The 15,143-nt window shown below is 54.7% G+C and overlaps 1 protein-coding gene across 1 annotated transcript; it reads left to right on the top strand.

Annotated features, from left to right (window-relative positions):
• The first annotated feature begins 656 nt into the window (after positions 1-656).
• On the top strand, positions 657-12,552 carry ALAD (aminolevulinate dehydratase). The gene is made up of 12 exons (XM_021691217.2): positions 657-767; positions 6,258-6,414; positions 7,453-7,503; positions 7,963-8,059; positions 8,378-8,513; positions 8,632-8,715; positions 8,806-8,894; positions 9,185-9,240; positions 9,340-9,427; positions 9,514-9,600; positions 10,119-10,248; positions 10,899-12,552. The coding sequence occupies exons 2-12, from the start codon at positions 6,275-6,277 to the stop codon at positions 10,958-10,960; spliced, it is 1,020 nt and encodes a 339-aa protein (XP_021546892.1). The 5' UTR covers positions 657-767; positions 6,258-6,274; the 3' UTR covers positions 10,961-12,552.
• The last annotated feature ends 2,591 nt before the right edge of the window (positions 12,553-15,143 follow it).

The following is a 15,143-nucleotide window of genomic DNA, read 5'->3' as shown; positions in this document are numbered from 1 at the left end:
AGCCCCATAAGCCTCACCAGTTCCCTCTGGCCTCTGCACATACTCTGCCCAAACCCCGCACAGACCTTCCAGTCAAATCTCGCACTGTACCCATCCTAGGTCGGTTTGATACCCCTTTCAGACTTAGAGCTTTTCCGGAGTGCCCATGTCTTTCACATCACGTCTCTCAATCCATGACACAGAGCAAGCCCTGAGTAATTACTCTGGAATTAATTTTCTCTGAAAACCTGGAAGGCAGCCTGGTGCTGAACTCAACAGCTTTTAAAATATTCAGTCTGCAAAAATGGACTTAGCTATTGTGTTAGGCGTTAAGGGGTTGTTCTAATGTCCTTGACACCAATTATCCTTTCAACAATTAACCAGAGCCAAGTATGCGCTAGGCTGAGAAGAGGAGGGCGGTAAAGAGAGCCTCGGGGCTGTAACCGCGGGCTGCACCCCGCCCGCACCGCCCCTGCGCCCCGACGTGGGCTCGGGTGGGCCTTCAGCCACCAAAGCTGCGGCCCCCTAGGGGGGTGGGGCGCGGACCCGGCAGCTCTTCCGCACACCCGATTGGCCAGGCCTCGAGGTGCATGGGCGGAGCCGCGGCCGGAGTTGACCAGCACGCGGGCAGAGAGCCCGCAGAGGGCGTGGCTTGCACGCCGGTCGGGGCGGGCTGCAAGGGGGGAGCTGCTTCCGGGTGAGCCGCCCCGCCCCCACGTGGGCCCCGGGAGACTAGAACGCGCTACGGCGGTGGCGGGAGCGGCAGCTGGGAGCCCTTGAGGAAGCAGGTGAGTGGGGGCCGGACTCAGGGAGATGGCGGGCTTGGAGGTGGGGCTGTGACACGAAGAGTCCCTTGTCCCCAGGCCCCAATGTGCCGTGCGCCTGAAGCGCTGGCGGTGCAGCCGGGGACAGAGTCCTTGTGGAGCCCTTGTTTGGACTCTTAGATTGCCCTGCTGCAGCCGGGATTGGGGTCCCCGCGTGGCTGTACCCTTGGGGGCTTGGCTCCGGGCTCTGCCTCTCCTCTCTGGGGTCCACTCCCTTGGAGACGCCTAGGGCATTCTCCATGGGTACAGAACCCAAAGTGCCTCGAAGGACGGGGGAGGGAAGTGGAGGCAGTAACAGTTGCTTTGTGCTAGACTTAGACATAAGTCACATCCACTGGCCCATTAAGTCTACAACAGCCCTTTGAGGTCGGTTCAAGTCACCACTTACCAGGTGCAGAAACAGATCACACAGCTGGAAAGTGACGGGATTAGGATTTGAACCCATGTCTGCAGACTCCAAAACCCATGTGCTTAACCGTCAGGCTGCCAAGTGCAGCCAAGTCCAGATTCAACGTTCTATCTCCTTTCTCCCCCACCCCCTTCATCCAGAATTCTCCACAAGGCCACTGCTGCTGGTAAGCGCAGCTTTGAAATCTGTACTTAAAGTATCGAGGTGGGCACTGAGGTCTGGGCTGCTGAAGACCTGGATTCTAGCCCCAGATCTGCTGCTGACCCCTTGCCTGATCTTGGGCCAGTGTCTCTCTTTCTCTGAGCCCAGTTTCATCATCGTTTCAATTATGTAATCAACAAGCTTGAAGCATTCTCTTAGCCAAGATATTCTAGGAGTCTGTGGAACTGGCAGATTCTCCCTGCAGGTCCAGATGGCTAAACCCAGAAGAGGTTGGGCTCTTCAAAGCCCTACCTAGGTTAAGCAAGGCCTGGGTCTCATGCTTCTCTTTAATCCCTGTATCTAGCACTGGGGCAAGTCCAGGGTAGATATTTCAGGAAATGCTGGTTGAATAAACAGGCAGTTAGTTGGTCCCTTTTCAGAACTGCCTGACGTCTGCTATCCTGGGCCCTTCTGGGGCTTTGGATTTCTCAGGCCTGGCCACCTTCCACCTTAGCTGGCCCTCCTGACTGCCTTCTCCCCAGCTGGCAGCTCCCAACCGTCTGTGCCAAGACAACAGCCTCTGAAATCCTCAGCAGAGCACAGCATCGCGGGGGGGGGGGGGGGCGGGTTTCAGGCCTGCAGCTCCTTCTAACCCTCCTCCCCACAGTGTCAGCTCTTAGGGCCCAACTTTGTTACTCCCAGATTGGGGAAGTTGCCTTCTAAGGAAGGAGATACCTTCATAATCAGTCTGCAGAGCTGCCTCTTCCATGAAGCCGTGCTTGACTCCTAGAGACACAGACCCCTCCCATAGATAGCATCTAGTCCACCCCTCTGCTGCAGTCTCTGGTGATCACTTCGCACCACAGAAGCTGCTGGAAGGCAGAGACCCCACCTGAGATATCTTGGAAGACCCTGCGGCTTCCAAGATAGAAAAGTTCTTCCAAGATAGAAAGTTCTCCCTCCCGGGTATGGAGCAGAACACACAGCTGTGTGGACTCTGGGGAGTAGGGGGGTGGGCTACTTCCAGCTCACTTCTGCTCCTAATGATGATAAAAGTAGGTACACGTTCCCTGGGCTGCTCTAATCTCATTTCTGCAGCTTTGCAAGTTTGATAGTATCATTCCCATTTTATAGGTTATGAAATAAAGACTCTGAAAGGCCAGCAGCCTTGCCCAAAGTCACACACAGAACACAGAGCAGATGTGGGACTGTGTGACCCTGAAACAAGGTTCTTTCTGCACTGCCCTGTCCTGCCTTCCAGCTAAGCTAACCTGTTCTCATGTGGGTGAGCATAGGTGCTGGGTCCCAAGGTGACTCGCTACTGTCTTCAGTGAGGTGTAACAGGACTTAAGCTGTGGCTTGGAGGCTCCCTTGATTTGGAAGAAGTGCCCTCCCAAGTATGTAGAAATCTCCCAGTCTTGAGGGACGTTTTGCAAAGCAAAACCTTGGCATGGATTTGGCTCTGCAAACAGGCAGCTCTGGCTCAGGGGCTGTTTTTCTGTTCCACAGATACTTATTAAGTTCCTGCTGTAACAGAATGCCCATGTGTGGTTGAGGTGACAGGGCACTGGACTAGAAGGCAGGAGACTCATGGTCAGGGCCAGCTCTGCACCTCACTCACTGCTCAATGTCAAACAAGTCCTGTCGCCTCTCTGCACCTCATTTTCCACTTCAGAATGTAAGAGATGAACAGCATTGGTGATTTTCAATGTTTTAAAATTTTTCTCAGCACTGACACCCGTTTCTCAAAGCAAATCTCTCCCTAACCCTAAAATTAAACAGATGTAAGTAGAAGTGCCCTAGTCAGGCCTCCTCCTTACACTCTCACCCTTCTCCCTTGCCCCTCCCTTGCCCCTCCCACCAACCACCCCCCCCACCTCCTCATGGTACAATTGGGGCTGCAAAGCTCCTGAGCAGCCCTGCTCTGCTGCTTCTGATAAGCAGAAGGCATGTGCTTGCCCAGCCTTCTAAAACAGATGGGGAGTTGAGGCCAGTAGAATGCAGCTTTGGATTCCAGAAGCCAGAGTCCTGCTACAAAGGTTGTTCTCTGGGAAGTGAATCAGAGGCGTGTTCAAAAAACAACTTGACTCTCCAGAATGACATGGAGCAAGTCACTTAACCTCTCAGAGCCTAGCACATAACATACACTCAGTATATTTTTCTCTTGTGTATCCTCCATCTCTCTGACTCACCAGGCAGATAGTATAGCCAGAGAGATGCTTGAGGAATCAAGTGTTCATCAGGACTAAGGGGTATGGTAGATAAAACCCTATACTCATTGTCTAGAACAGATTCAAATTCTGGCTCATTTACTAACCAACTGTGTGGTCTTGGGCAAAGGACTTAACCTCTCTGAGCTGAGCTAACCCGTAGCAGACCTGACAGCCAATCTTGCACAAAATGGGCACTCGGGACCTTCTATCTGCCATCTAACTGATTGCTCATCTGGGGGTTGGGGCATCTTTGGGGAGGCCTGACTTGCCTCTGCGTCAGATGATGTGGCTTGCTGGAGGGGGTGTGGTGGTAGGGTGGGTCCCTCTGTGGCTCCTGATAACCCCAACCCTGCCAAGGAGGAGTACTGGATAAAAATGGGTCCCTGAGCTGGTTGGGAGGAGCTAAAGGGACCTGAGAGACTGGAGATAAAAGGCATGATCAGTGTCCTAGGGGACCCCCACTCCCCACTCACCACCTGGGAGATGACACTCGGGCTTATAGGCCTGTTTTAGCCTCTTACCTCACTAAGTGTAACCTTGAATAAGTCCTTGCCTTGAGGTCCCATTCATACAAGGAGACATGGGTGGCTCCTTTTACCCCCCTCCTTGGCTACTGGGTATTTCCCCAGGCACCTCCAAAAGCTCAGCTCCCAACCACCCTCTTCCTGCCTTGTCCCTGTCTCCATTGCCCTCTGGGTCACACAAGCTCAGAGCATCCGCCCCAGGAGACTGCCTCTTAGCTGCCTTATGATGGCCCTTCCCTCTCCTCCCCTCCCCACTCCCCCCTGGAGTGTCTGCGCTCCTTTGCTCAGTCAGCTCTGCCCCTCCTGCAAGGATTAGCCTCCTGAAGCCAGGCTCTGAGCAGGCCACTCCGCCACCGCCTCCTCATCTTCCCCGTCCTCAGCCTGGCCTTCTCTTGTCCCCTCCCTGGTACACACATCTTCTGTTGCGTCCTCAGTCCTCCCAGCAGCCCACGGCCATTCCTCCTTCCGCACCTTTGCCCCTTTCTTCCCTTCCTGAGGGAACATTCTCCCCTTTCCCTCTGCCAGGCCGAACCCACTCATCCCGAAAAACCAAGTTGAAGCCCCCGTCTTCTTCCAACAAGCTTCTTCCAACCTCCAAACTCGCCTTGGAGCTCATGGTTCACTTAGGGCAGCTCCTGTCTGAGACGCACTCCATCAGCCCTCCCTGCCCAAACAATTTATTGCCTCCTCGATGAGAAATCACGTGTGCGGGTGCCCGGCATGGCCTGGCACGCAGTAGGTGCTCAAGAAACATGTGCACGCCCCAGCTTCCTTCTGTCTTTTAGCGCTTATTGTCTTGTACTTCATGTAGTTAAATATTTACCCTGTGGCAGAGTGCTGGGGGGGACGGTGCAGAAATGAGCTCACCATGGACCATGCCCTGCAGAAGCTCTGTCTCCTGGAATGAGCTAAAATAGATCCACAGAGAGCTGTTATGTAAGAGAGATTATGATCTGGGCAAGAGAAGCTTCAGCGGGAGAGGGAAGGTGGGCACCGGGTAGGAGTTGGGGCTGAGGAGGTGGTGCAGAGAGCACGGACCTTTCAGGTTAAGGGAGCAGGGTGAGCAGAACCAGAAAGCGGCCAAATGTGGCTGGTGCTTGGGGAACAGCAGGAGGCGCTCAGGCTGGAAAAGAAAGCTTCAATGGCCCCCCTGCAGGGGTTCTGTCTGTCTGTCTGTCTTCTCAGGCACCTGCTAGTTAATCCTCTTAGTGTGCGTTGTGCCTGAGGAGAAGTCTCTGTACCAGGGTGTTAATAGTGCTTTTCTCTAGAGGTAGAATTACAGGTGATTTTTCTCTTGCTTGCTTATCTAAAATTTCTGCCAAGCACCTGCACATTTTTCATGGAATAAACAAAGTTTAAATGTTGGCTAGGTCAGTGCTTCTCATACTAATTTCCAATCCATCACAGATTGATTTTTTTTTTTTAATAAAATACAAAAAAATAAAATAAAATTTGTATTGAATTGCTGGAGAAATGTCATTTTATTTATTTTTTTAAAAAGATTTTATTTATTTACTTGACAGAGAGAGAGAGCGCACAAGCAGGGGGAGTGGCAGACAGAGGGAGAGGGCGAAGCAGGCTTCCCACTGAGCAGGGAGCCCGACGCAGGGCTCGATCCCAGGACCCTGGGATCATGACCTGAGCCGAAGGCAGACTCTCAACCGACTGAGCCACCCAGGCGCCCTGAGAAATGTCATTTTTTATTTTATTTTATTTTATTTATTTATTTGACAGAGCAAGAGAGGGAACACAAGCAGGGGGAGCGGGAGAGGGAGAAGCAGGCTTCCCACTGAGCAGGGAGCCCGACGCGGGGCTCGATCCCAGGACCCTGGTATCATGACCTGAGCCGAAGGCAGACCCTCAACCGACTGAGCCACCCAGGCGCTCCAAGAAATGTCATTTTAGAAAAAGAGAGAGACCATAGAAAATACAAGCTGAAATCTTAGATTATTCGGTTCCGATCGCTAGGGAAGTTTCCAGAGGGCCCACTTCCCTTCCTCCACTTACCCTTGTCACAGACCAGCAGGGATTGGTGAGCCGTGCTACGGGGAGCACTGGCCAGAGAGCTGGGGAGGCAAGAATCGGGAAGAGCGTGGGGGTATGGGACCATCCCCTGGGGACAGGGACCGTGTCTCACATGCATCCTGTTGTGTCCCCCCCTCCCCAGAGCTGAGCGCACAGCCGATGCCCTGGGAGTCCACACTGCCCACCATGCAGCCCCAGTCGGTTCTGCACAGTGGCTACTTCCACCCACTGCTTCGCACCTGGCAGGCAGCCGCCTCTCCCCTCAGCGCCTCCAACCTCATCTATCCCATCTTTGTCACGTGAGTCCCCAGGAATGGTCCAGGCCTCGGATCTGCTGTTGTGTGTGTGTGTTTGTGTGTGTGTGTGAGAGAGAGAGAGAGAGAGGGAGAGAGAGTGGGTTCAGGACAACCGTCTTAGGAATCAAACTAGGAAAGAACTGAGTCTTCCCATCCGGAAAATAAGGATAATAACCCTGGCCCGCCATCCTTGCGGTAAGACAGAAGCGGAGAAGGCGTTCGTTCTGTAGGTTGTAAAGAGCTGTGTATGTGTAAGAGGTGGCAGCCATGATTATTCCTAATAGCAATGGTTGACATTTATTGACTGCTGACTGTGTACCAGGTACTGTGCTAAGCAGCGTACGTGCATTATCTCCTTCAGTCCTGACAGTTTTCATATGAGGGAAGAATGGATATTGTTCCCTAGAGTGTCCTCTCCACGAGGGCAGGGATTTGTGTCTGTTTTGTTCACTTTGTATCTCCAGAGAGTAAATAGTACCTGGCACGTAGTAAGGCCATTCGTTCACCATTCGTTGAATGAATGAACGAATCCACCCAAATACAGATGAAGGGCCCTGAGGCTCAAAGAGATGGTGCAACTTGGCCCAGGTCACCCAGCCAGTAAGTGGCTGGGATCGCAGGCAAGGGCCTTCTGACTTCAGAATCCCAAGTTTGTAGCCACTTGACTCCTTCGTATGATTTAGTGTTCTTTTAGTTCTTTTACTAAAGAACAGAGGGGTGAGGGGGGACCCTTGCCTGCCACTTGCCTCATCTCAGCCCCTCTGTCCCACCTCCACGCAGGTGTGGTGTGAACCGGCTGGAAGAGATGCTGAAGCCCCCGTTGCTTCTGTTGTCACTGTCACTCTCGCTATTCCTATTATTATTTCAGGCCCTGGGCTTGGCCAGGCAGGGAACCAGACACTGGACCCCAACCTCCTCCCTCCATCCCCACTTTCATACTCCTTCCCATCTCCCCAGCCATCCCTCCCGGGCCCTCCCTCACCACCGGCCCTTCCCACAGCTACCAGTCCACAGCCCATCCCCCACCCCCCGCTCTTGCAGGGACGTTCCCGATGACGTACAGCCCATCGACAGCCTCCCAGGAGTAGCCAGGTAGGAGACGTGGTGGGGAGGGCCAGGGGAGGGTGGCGGGAGAGATTTCCCAGCTGGAGGTGCCAGGAAGCAGACCCAGGAGGTAGAAGATCTGGAGGAGCTCACTTCAGCTCAGTAGAGAAAAGGGTTTTCTCGGGGCCAAAGTTGTTCGAGAACAGAAGAGGCAGCCCCATAAAGGAATGAGCTGCCCATTCACCCACCAGAGACATCATAGCAGAGTCTATTGCAAAGGAGAGCTGAGCTGCAAATGGGAGTTCAGTAAGAACCTTCCACAGCTAAGTTCCATAGCTCTGCTTCTGGGGGCCTTGGTTTTCCCATCTGTTTGGTGGGCGCATTCCCACCCCTCCCTGGACTGTGGGGCTTGAGCTCTCCTGGTGCCGTGTGCAGCACAGAGGGGTGAGGGGGGACCCTTGCCTGCCACTTGCCTCATCTCAGCCCCTCTGTCCCACCTCCACGCAGGTATGGTGTGAACCGGCTGGAAGAGATGCTGAAGCCCCTGGTGGAAGAGGGTCTGCGCTGTGTCCTGGTCTTTGGAGTCCCCAGCAGAGTCCCCAAGGTGGAAAATCAGAAGCAGAGTTCGAGGGGAAGACAAGGGAGGGTCGGGTGAGGGTGAGCTGAGCTCCCACATGGACCGTGTCCTCAGTACGGCCTTGTGCTGGCCCTGGGGCATGGGCAAGGGGACATGGCCCCCTGCTTGACGATAGCACCCGCCTAGGGACAGGAAGCTAAATAGGGCCGTGCCACCCTGACTGGGCAGGTCAAGTGCCCTGTGCAAAATGGGGACAGTCCTTACTGCGTCCTCGTGCAGGGAGCTGGGCTCTGTGAGGTCTGGCCATCCTACAGACGTACCTCTTTGCCCTTCCCCTGTCACTAGGATGAGCGGGGTTCTGCAGCCGACTCCGAGGACTCCCCGGCTGTCGAGGCCATCCGCCTGTTGCGCAAGACCTTCCCCAGCCTCCTGGTGGCCTGCGACGTCTGCTTGTGTCCCTACACCTCTCATGGTCACTGTGGTGAGCTCCCTCTCTTCACCCGCCCTGCCCCACCTGCACTTCCTCCGCCTAGGCCTCCTCCGGGTGGGCTGGGCCAGGGACCGAGATGCTCCTCCAAACCCAGCTGTCTGTCCTGCAGGGCTCCTGAGCAAGAATGGGGCATTCCAGGCTGAGGAGAGCCGCCAGCGGCTGGCGGAAGTGGCACTGGCCTATGCCAAGGCAGGTGAGTGAGCCACCGGCAGCTCCGGGTCGGGGAGGTGGCAGAGTGGATAGGAGGATCCCAAAGTTCTGAAGGCCACCCTCTGCCCCTCAGGATGTCAGGTGGTAGCCCCATCGGACATGATGGACGGACGTGTGGAAGCCATCAAGGAGGCTCTGATGGCCCATGGACTTGGCAACAGGGTAGGGGCGGGGAGTGTGGCGAGGGGTGTGGGGAAGGTACGGAGAAAGCCTGGACCAGCCCTATCCCTGTATCTGCTAAGAATCCCGGAAGTGAAGACAGCCCTGGACGAGGCCTTTGAGATCCGTCTCAACCTCCGTACTTCACATGGGGAAATCAAGGCCCAGAGCTTTAATGGGACTAGACCGCAGGCATTCCACTTCCCAGCCTACATCCTTCCTCTCCCTGTCACCTCACCCTGGGACGTCTGAAAAGGGCTGCCTGGACCTTGACCCCTGTTTGTCTCCCGTAGGTATCAGTGATGAGCTATAGTGCCAAATTTGCGTCCTGTTTCTACGGACCTTTCCGGTGAGTGGGGATTGGCAGGGGTCTGCTTTCGAGCTTTCCCTGACCTATTCGCCCAAAGCTGGACACCCCCCACCCCGCGCTGATGCCTCTGCTTCCCAGGGATGCGGCTCAGTCCAGCCCAGCCTTTGGAGACCGCCGCTGCTACCAGCTGCCGCCGGGAGCCCGAGGCCTGGCCCTCCGAGCAGTGGTGAGTGACCAGAGCTTGAGCCCACCGGCCGGTCCCCCTCCCATCTTGCCTCCTGGGCCCTCCCCACGGAGTATTTCGTCCCTTAGGCCCGGGACGTACGGGAAGGAGCCGACGTGCTCATGGTGAAGCCGGGCATGCCCTACCTGGACATCGTGCGGGAGGTGAAGGACAAGGTGAGCAGGCAGGGGCCCAGGGAGATGAGCGGGTTTGTCCGCAGACTCTGGGATCTCAGGCTCAGAGACTGCAGACCCCCTGAGTTCAGAGCGACCTGGCCCTGAGCAGGAATCCTGCCACCGCGCCCCTGCCCAGGAACCACCATGGGCATCTGCCCCAGGCCTGGCCGGAGCCTTCGAGCTGCTGTGCTTTCACAGTTCAAGAATGGGGCGGCCTGGGGCGCCTGGGGGGCTCAGTTGGTCGAGCGTCTGACTCTTGGTTTTGGCCCGGGTCGTGGGGTTGAGCACTGGGCTCTGCGCTCAGTGGGGAGTCTGCTTGGGGTTCTCTCTCTCCCTGTCCCTCTGCCCCTCCCCGCTCTAAAATAAGTACATCTTTAAGGGAAAAAAAAGAACGGGCCCGGCTGCCAACACTCGGGACACGGCATGGGGCTCAAGATGCTCTCAGGTTGGGCAGGCAGGAAGGGACACTCCAGAGGTTCCACACCTCCACCTGTCCACCTGCCACTGCTTTTCCACAGCACCCTGAGCTCCCACTTGCCGTGTACCACGTTTCTGGAGAGTTCGCCATGCTGTGGCATGGAGCCCGGGCCGGGGCGTTTGATCTCAAGGCTGCTGTCCTGGAGGCCATGACCGCCTTCCGCCGCGCAGGTAAACAGGGGCGCTGGGGTTTCCTGACCTGTGCCACGGGGCTGATGGGCACTTTGCCCAGAGGACAAAATTAAGTCATGAGACAGCCTGGAGTCTTAGGCCTGGGGATACCAGTGATCTAGAGAGAGACAGGGTGAGGAGGGGCCGTGGAGCTGCAGAACCCAACGCGCGACAGTGAAGAAAGCAGAGCCGTCTGTTACTTTTTGGTGTTGAGACCTTAGCCGAGGCGCCTCTGTGCACCTCAGTGACCTTGTCTGCAGACCGGGGATAAAATACCCGAGGCGTGTCGCCTGGAGCATTGCGGGAGGGGATGCGTGTCATTGGCATGTGCTCACCGCTCCACAAATGGGAGCTGGTGGTGTTGGTGTGCACACAGCATGGGAAGGGCCCTTATGACGTACTCATTTCTCCCTCCGTGCGTTTCATACAACGGCAAACTGAGGCCCAGCAAGAGAAAATGACTTGCCCAGGGTCACACAGAGCGCAGAGCTCGAACTGACCGGAGCTGGGCTCCGTCATTTGTTCTGACGCCCACGGGCTTTGCCTCTTCGTGGTAGCCGCCTGCCCCCTCCTTGGCCCCGGTCTCCCCGAAGGTTAGCCCCCAGCTGATGCCTGGCCCCTCCCCGCTTCCTGCTTCTGTCTCCCCATAGGTGCTGACATCATCATCACCTACTACACGCCTCAGCTGTTGCAGTGGCTGAAGGAGGAGTGATGGCGACCACGTACAAGAGCAATAGCTAGAACTTTTAAAAGGTTCCGGGGCCTTGGAGAAGTGAAAACCAAAGTAAATGCTGCTTTAGAACTGTGCCCTCATGCCCTCTTCCTACTCACGTGCTGGCAGGCGCCCAGCAGCCCTGGGTGCTTTCTGCCAGCCTGCCCCCCTCTTACCACTCGAGCCTCCCAGGCTCCCCCAGGCTTCCCCATGCCCCCGCTGGGTCGGCTCTTTCGTCTGGCGTGGCCTCAGCTTGAACGCCACCAGGAGGTAAGGGCGCAGGCTTGGTGGGGCCTTGGAGGGGGGCTTGGCGTGTTAGGGGTAGAGGAGGGCAAGTTGCACCTTGTATCATGAGAAGCTCTGGAAAGCCTGAGGCCTCTGGCAGCAGAACTGGGCGCCGGGACGGAGGCCTAGAATGACATCTTCAGGTTTAGAGTTGAGATTTGCCTCGATTCCACTGGAAGGTGATTCCCACACAGGCCCATGTTGCCAGGCTGCCTGAGATCTCCTGTTCTGCTCTCAGCCATATACCCAGAGAAGAGTTACTTGTTAATAGGCAGAAACACTGCCGGAGGATCGAAATTCAGAAGCAAATAGAGTTTCTGAGTGCTGGAGATGCCACCACCAAAAAAGCTTTTCTGTTGAAGAGAGAATTTTTGAGAACATCTGCTCAGTGCCCAGAGATGATGCTGGGTACTGGGGATATAGCAGGACAGATCTCAGCTTGTCTCTATGCAAGGAGAATGGGGAGACAGACGACAATAAGAAAACAAAGCAATTACAAATCATAATTAGTTCTTTGAAGGAAAGAAAGGGTCTGAGACAGCATAATTGACCAAGGGCGTCTCCTGAGAGGGTGGTCCAGAAGCCCTCCCTGAGGCTGAGGGACAAGAAAGGCTCTTTCCAGAGAGCGAGCATCAGAAGCCACAAGAATGACACAAAGTGTGCAAAGGTCCTGCAGCGGGAGGAGCCTCCCAGCTGGGAGCAGGGTGAGGAAGCGGAGGAGGGGGACGGGACTGGAGGTTGGAAAGGTAGGCTGTACACCTTGTAGGAAGCTCGGTCTTCCTTTGCATTGGGTAGAAGGCGATCTGAAGGATCTTAACTAGAAGTTACGTGTGTTCCCCTTCCCCCAGTCTGCTGCTGCGTGAAAAGGAAAGGGTGAGCGAAAAAGAGGTTGGTTGGGAGGCGCCTGGAGACCCCGCGGAGGACTGACATTGGCCTGGACCCGGGTGGTGGCGGTGGAGAGAGGAGGAAGTAGGTGTATGTTCAGGATACGTTCCCAGAGGCAGAATGAGCAGGTTTTGCCTAAACTGTAAGTCCAGGGAACAGGAGGAAACAAGGATGCCCTCATGGGTTTCTAGCTTGAGCCCCTGGTTGAGTGCTTTCTTCCAAGACTCACGTCATGTCTCCCCTAGTAAAAGGTAAGGCCCAGCTAAGGGCCTTTGCAAGTCCACCTTCCCATCTGCAAAGTGACAAATCCCAAATCTAGGGCCAAAGCAAGCTCAACTCAGACCTTAAAGCAGTACAATCCATTTTAAAATGTAGAATTATAGGGGCACCGGGGTGGCTCAGTCATTAGGCATCTGCCTTTGGCTCAGGTCATAGTCCCAGGGTCCTGGGATCGAGCCCCGCATCGGGCTCCCTGCTCGGCGGGAAGCCTGCTTCTCCCTCTCCCACTCCCCCTGCTTGTGTTCCCTCTCTCGCTGTGTCTCGCTCTGTCAAATAAATAATAAAATCTTTAAAAAAAAAATGCAGAATTATAAACTCCCAGCGGCTCCTGTGTCAGGCCAGTCCCCTCCGACTCCCAGTTGTCTTCCGCAGAGCTGCAGCTGACCTGAGGACCTGATCTCACTCTGTCCTTAGCATTTGGGGAGGTAGCCAGCCAAAATCAGGGCTTGAAGAGGCATATAGCTTCACCTTCCAAAGAGTCTGAGCCTGGAATTCCCCACCACCACCGCCACGCCCCCCACTAGAGGCCTGAAGCACTAATTAAAGATGAGCCACTGATGGGCCTCAGGGTTCTGACCAGACCAGAACTTTGGCCATATTGGCTTCTTGTCTCCCGGCCCCTTGGTCCCAGTCCCTGAGCTCATTTCTGGTTAGTGTGGAAGGGAAGGTTCTTCAGGGGCATCCCAGATTCATCATTGCCAAGCTAATAGGAGGCCCGGTTCTTGTAGGCCTAGAGAGACAGGAGACAGACACTGCTCTTTAGGTATAAACCCCACGGGAGGCAAAAATTATGTGTGTCCAGAACCTCCAGAAGTAAACGTTAAGTGGACTGAGGAGAACTAGGAGGCAGATGTGTCTCCAGGGACGTTGTGACAGGTGCTATGAGGGAGGCCACCAGGACCTGACCGGGTTTGAAGGATCAGAAAACGCTTCCGTGAGAGGCTGACGTTTAAGCCTAGACCGGAGGGATGAGCAGCCAAGCAAAGAGCATTCCTGGCAGAGGGAACTCTGCCTCTAGAATGAGCTAGAACACAAAGCAGGTGTGGCTGGAGCAGAGTGGAGGACGAAAAAAGAGATGGCCTGAACTAGAAAGGGAGAGAGACCAGGCCCAAACCGTGCAGGGCTCAAAAACCATGTTTATGGAAGATGGGGAGTCTTCCCAGACTTTATTGCAAGAGAAAGGAAAGCCATTTGAAGGATTTTAAGCAGCGAACACGACTCGCTCTGATTTTGCATTTTATGAAAACATTTGAGAGCACTGGCAAAGTGCAGATGGGAAAATGTGTAACCTGGACTGGAGTGGTGACAGTGGGGTTGGGGGAGGTAGATTAGCTGGGAAGGATGAACGTGGCTTGAGCTCTTGGTGGCTGGTGGGACATTGACTAGGATGGGAAAGCTTAGAAGGGAGGGTCGAGTGGTAGTCCTAAATTTAGCTTGGGTTTGCAATGAGGGAGTATCTAGAGAGCTTATGACTCACCTAAGGCCGTTCTACTAGTTTGTGGCAGAACTGGGTCTAGAACCCTGTCCCTGAACCATCAGAGACAGGATTGGAACCCACATAGTTCAACTCCAAGGCCTCTACCCTGGACCACTGTGCCACACCATCTCCCAGTAAACAGTAGCCAAATTCGGAATCGAACATGATGCTATTACAATGGGGCAGGCCAAGGGCTGCATTGCCTCAGGCATGGTGGCCTGTGTGAAGTGGTGCCCTCTGGAGTCGATTTGTCACCGGAGGTGCCCGCTCAGTATCTGCTCCAGCGCAGCTATGTTTTGTGTACAGAGAATGGCCAGGCAGGCGAGCTGGGAGGCTTTGGGCGGTGCTGGGGGCTCTAGCTCCACAGCCCGTCGGCTGCTGCATGCTCTCCTCTCACTAGTGGTAATTTTATCCTGGTGCAGAGAGAATGCAGCTTCCACGATTGGCAAGGCATGGCCTCAGACTTCCAAGCATTGCAGACAACTGGTGGGCATGCAGGGCCTCTCAGTGAGTCTTGACTTTATTTCCCTCCGATGTGCCTGCTTAGATGGTAGCTCGTCTGTTTCTTGTAGGACCTTCCCGAAGCCACAACAAATAGCTGTTAAGTTCCACCAATTTTTCACTACAACCTCAGTGGGCATATGGTTGAGGGTCCCAACAAACAGGCATTTTAACCAGCCACTTTACTACCAACTTCCCAACTAGGAAAGGAGGAATCCTGACGTGGCCCCAAGTGTACCCATTTTTGAACTGGCAAATCAAAAAGAAGTTTGTTTTCCGAATAGTGGGGACCTGTCATTGGCTTTCCTGTGACACTCAAGGCTTTTTTTTTTTTTTAAATCTCTGCTGAAAAGTTATTCGAAGAGACAGAACCGAAAGGGCAAACAGTCAAATCAGGGCCACACCTCCAGAGGGCACACTCATGTAGATTATAATGGACTTGCCCGCCGTGTGCAACAGATGCCTGGGGTTGAAATAGTTATGGGACCAAACAAAGCCCTTAACCTCTCAGGAGACTCAACTATGTGAAAAGAATCATCTTCCAGGGGGTGGACGGATGGGCAACACAGGTGCAGGGGAGTGGGAGATGCAGGCTTCCAGGTGTGGAGTAAGTCACAGGGATGAAAGTGACAGCGCGGAGAATACGTCAATGCTGTATATACTGTTGGGCGGTGACCGACGGTAGCTACGCTTGTGAGCAGAGTGTCTGCAGAGGTTGAATCACTATGTCGTACACCTGAAACTAATGTAACTGTG

This window comes from Neomonachus schauinslandi, chromosome 13 (genome assembly GCF_002201575.2).
Source record: "Neomonachus schauinslandi chromosome 13, ASM220157v2, whole genome shotgun sequence".
Lineage (NCBI taxonomy): Eukaryota > Metazoa > Chordata > Mammalia > Carnivora > Phocidae > Neomonachus > Neomonachus schauinslandi.
This window is presented reverse-complemented; position numbering and strand designations above follow the sequence as displayed.

Excerpts from the sequence above, each read along its gene's own strand:
- ALAD (XM_021691217.2), top strand. The coding sequence starts at position 6,275 with ATGCCCTGGGAGTCCACACTGCCCACCATGCAGCCCCAGTCGGTTCTG. Across the intron at positions 6,415-7,452 it reads ATCTATCCCATCTTTGTCAC|GGACGTTCCCGATGACGTAC; the intron begins GTGAGTCCCCAG and ends CCGCTCTTGCAG. Across the intron at positions 8,716-8,805 it reads ACTGGCCTATGCCAAGGCAG|GATGTCAGGTGGTAGCCCCA; the intron begins GTGAGTGAGCCA and ends TCTGCCCCTCAG.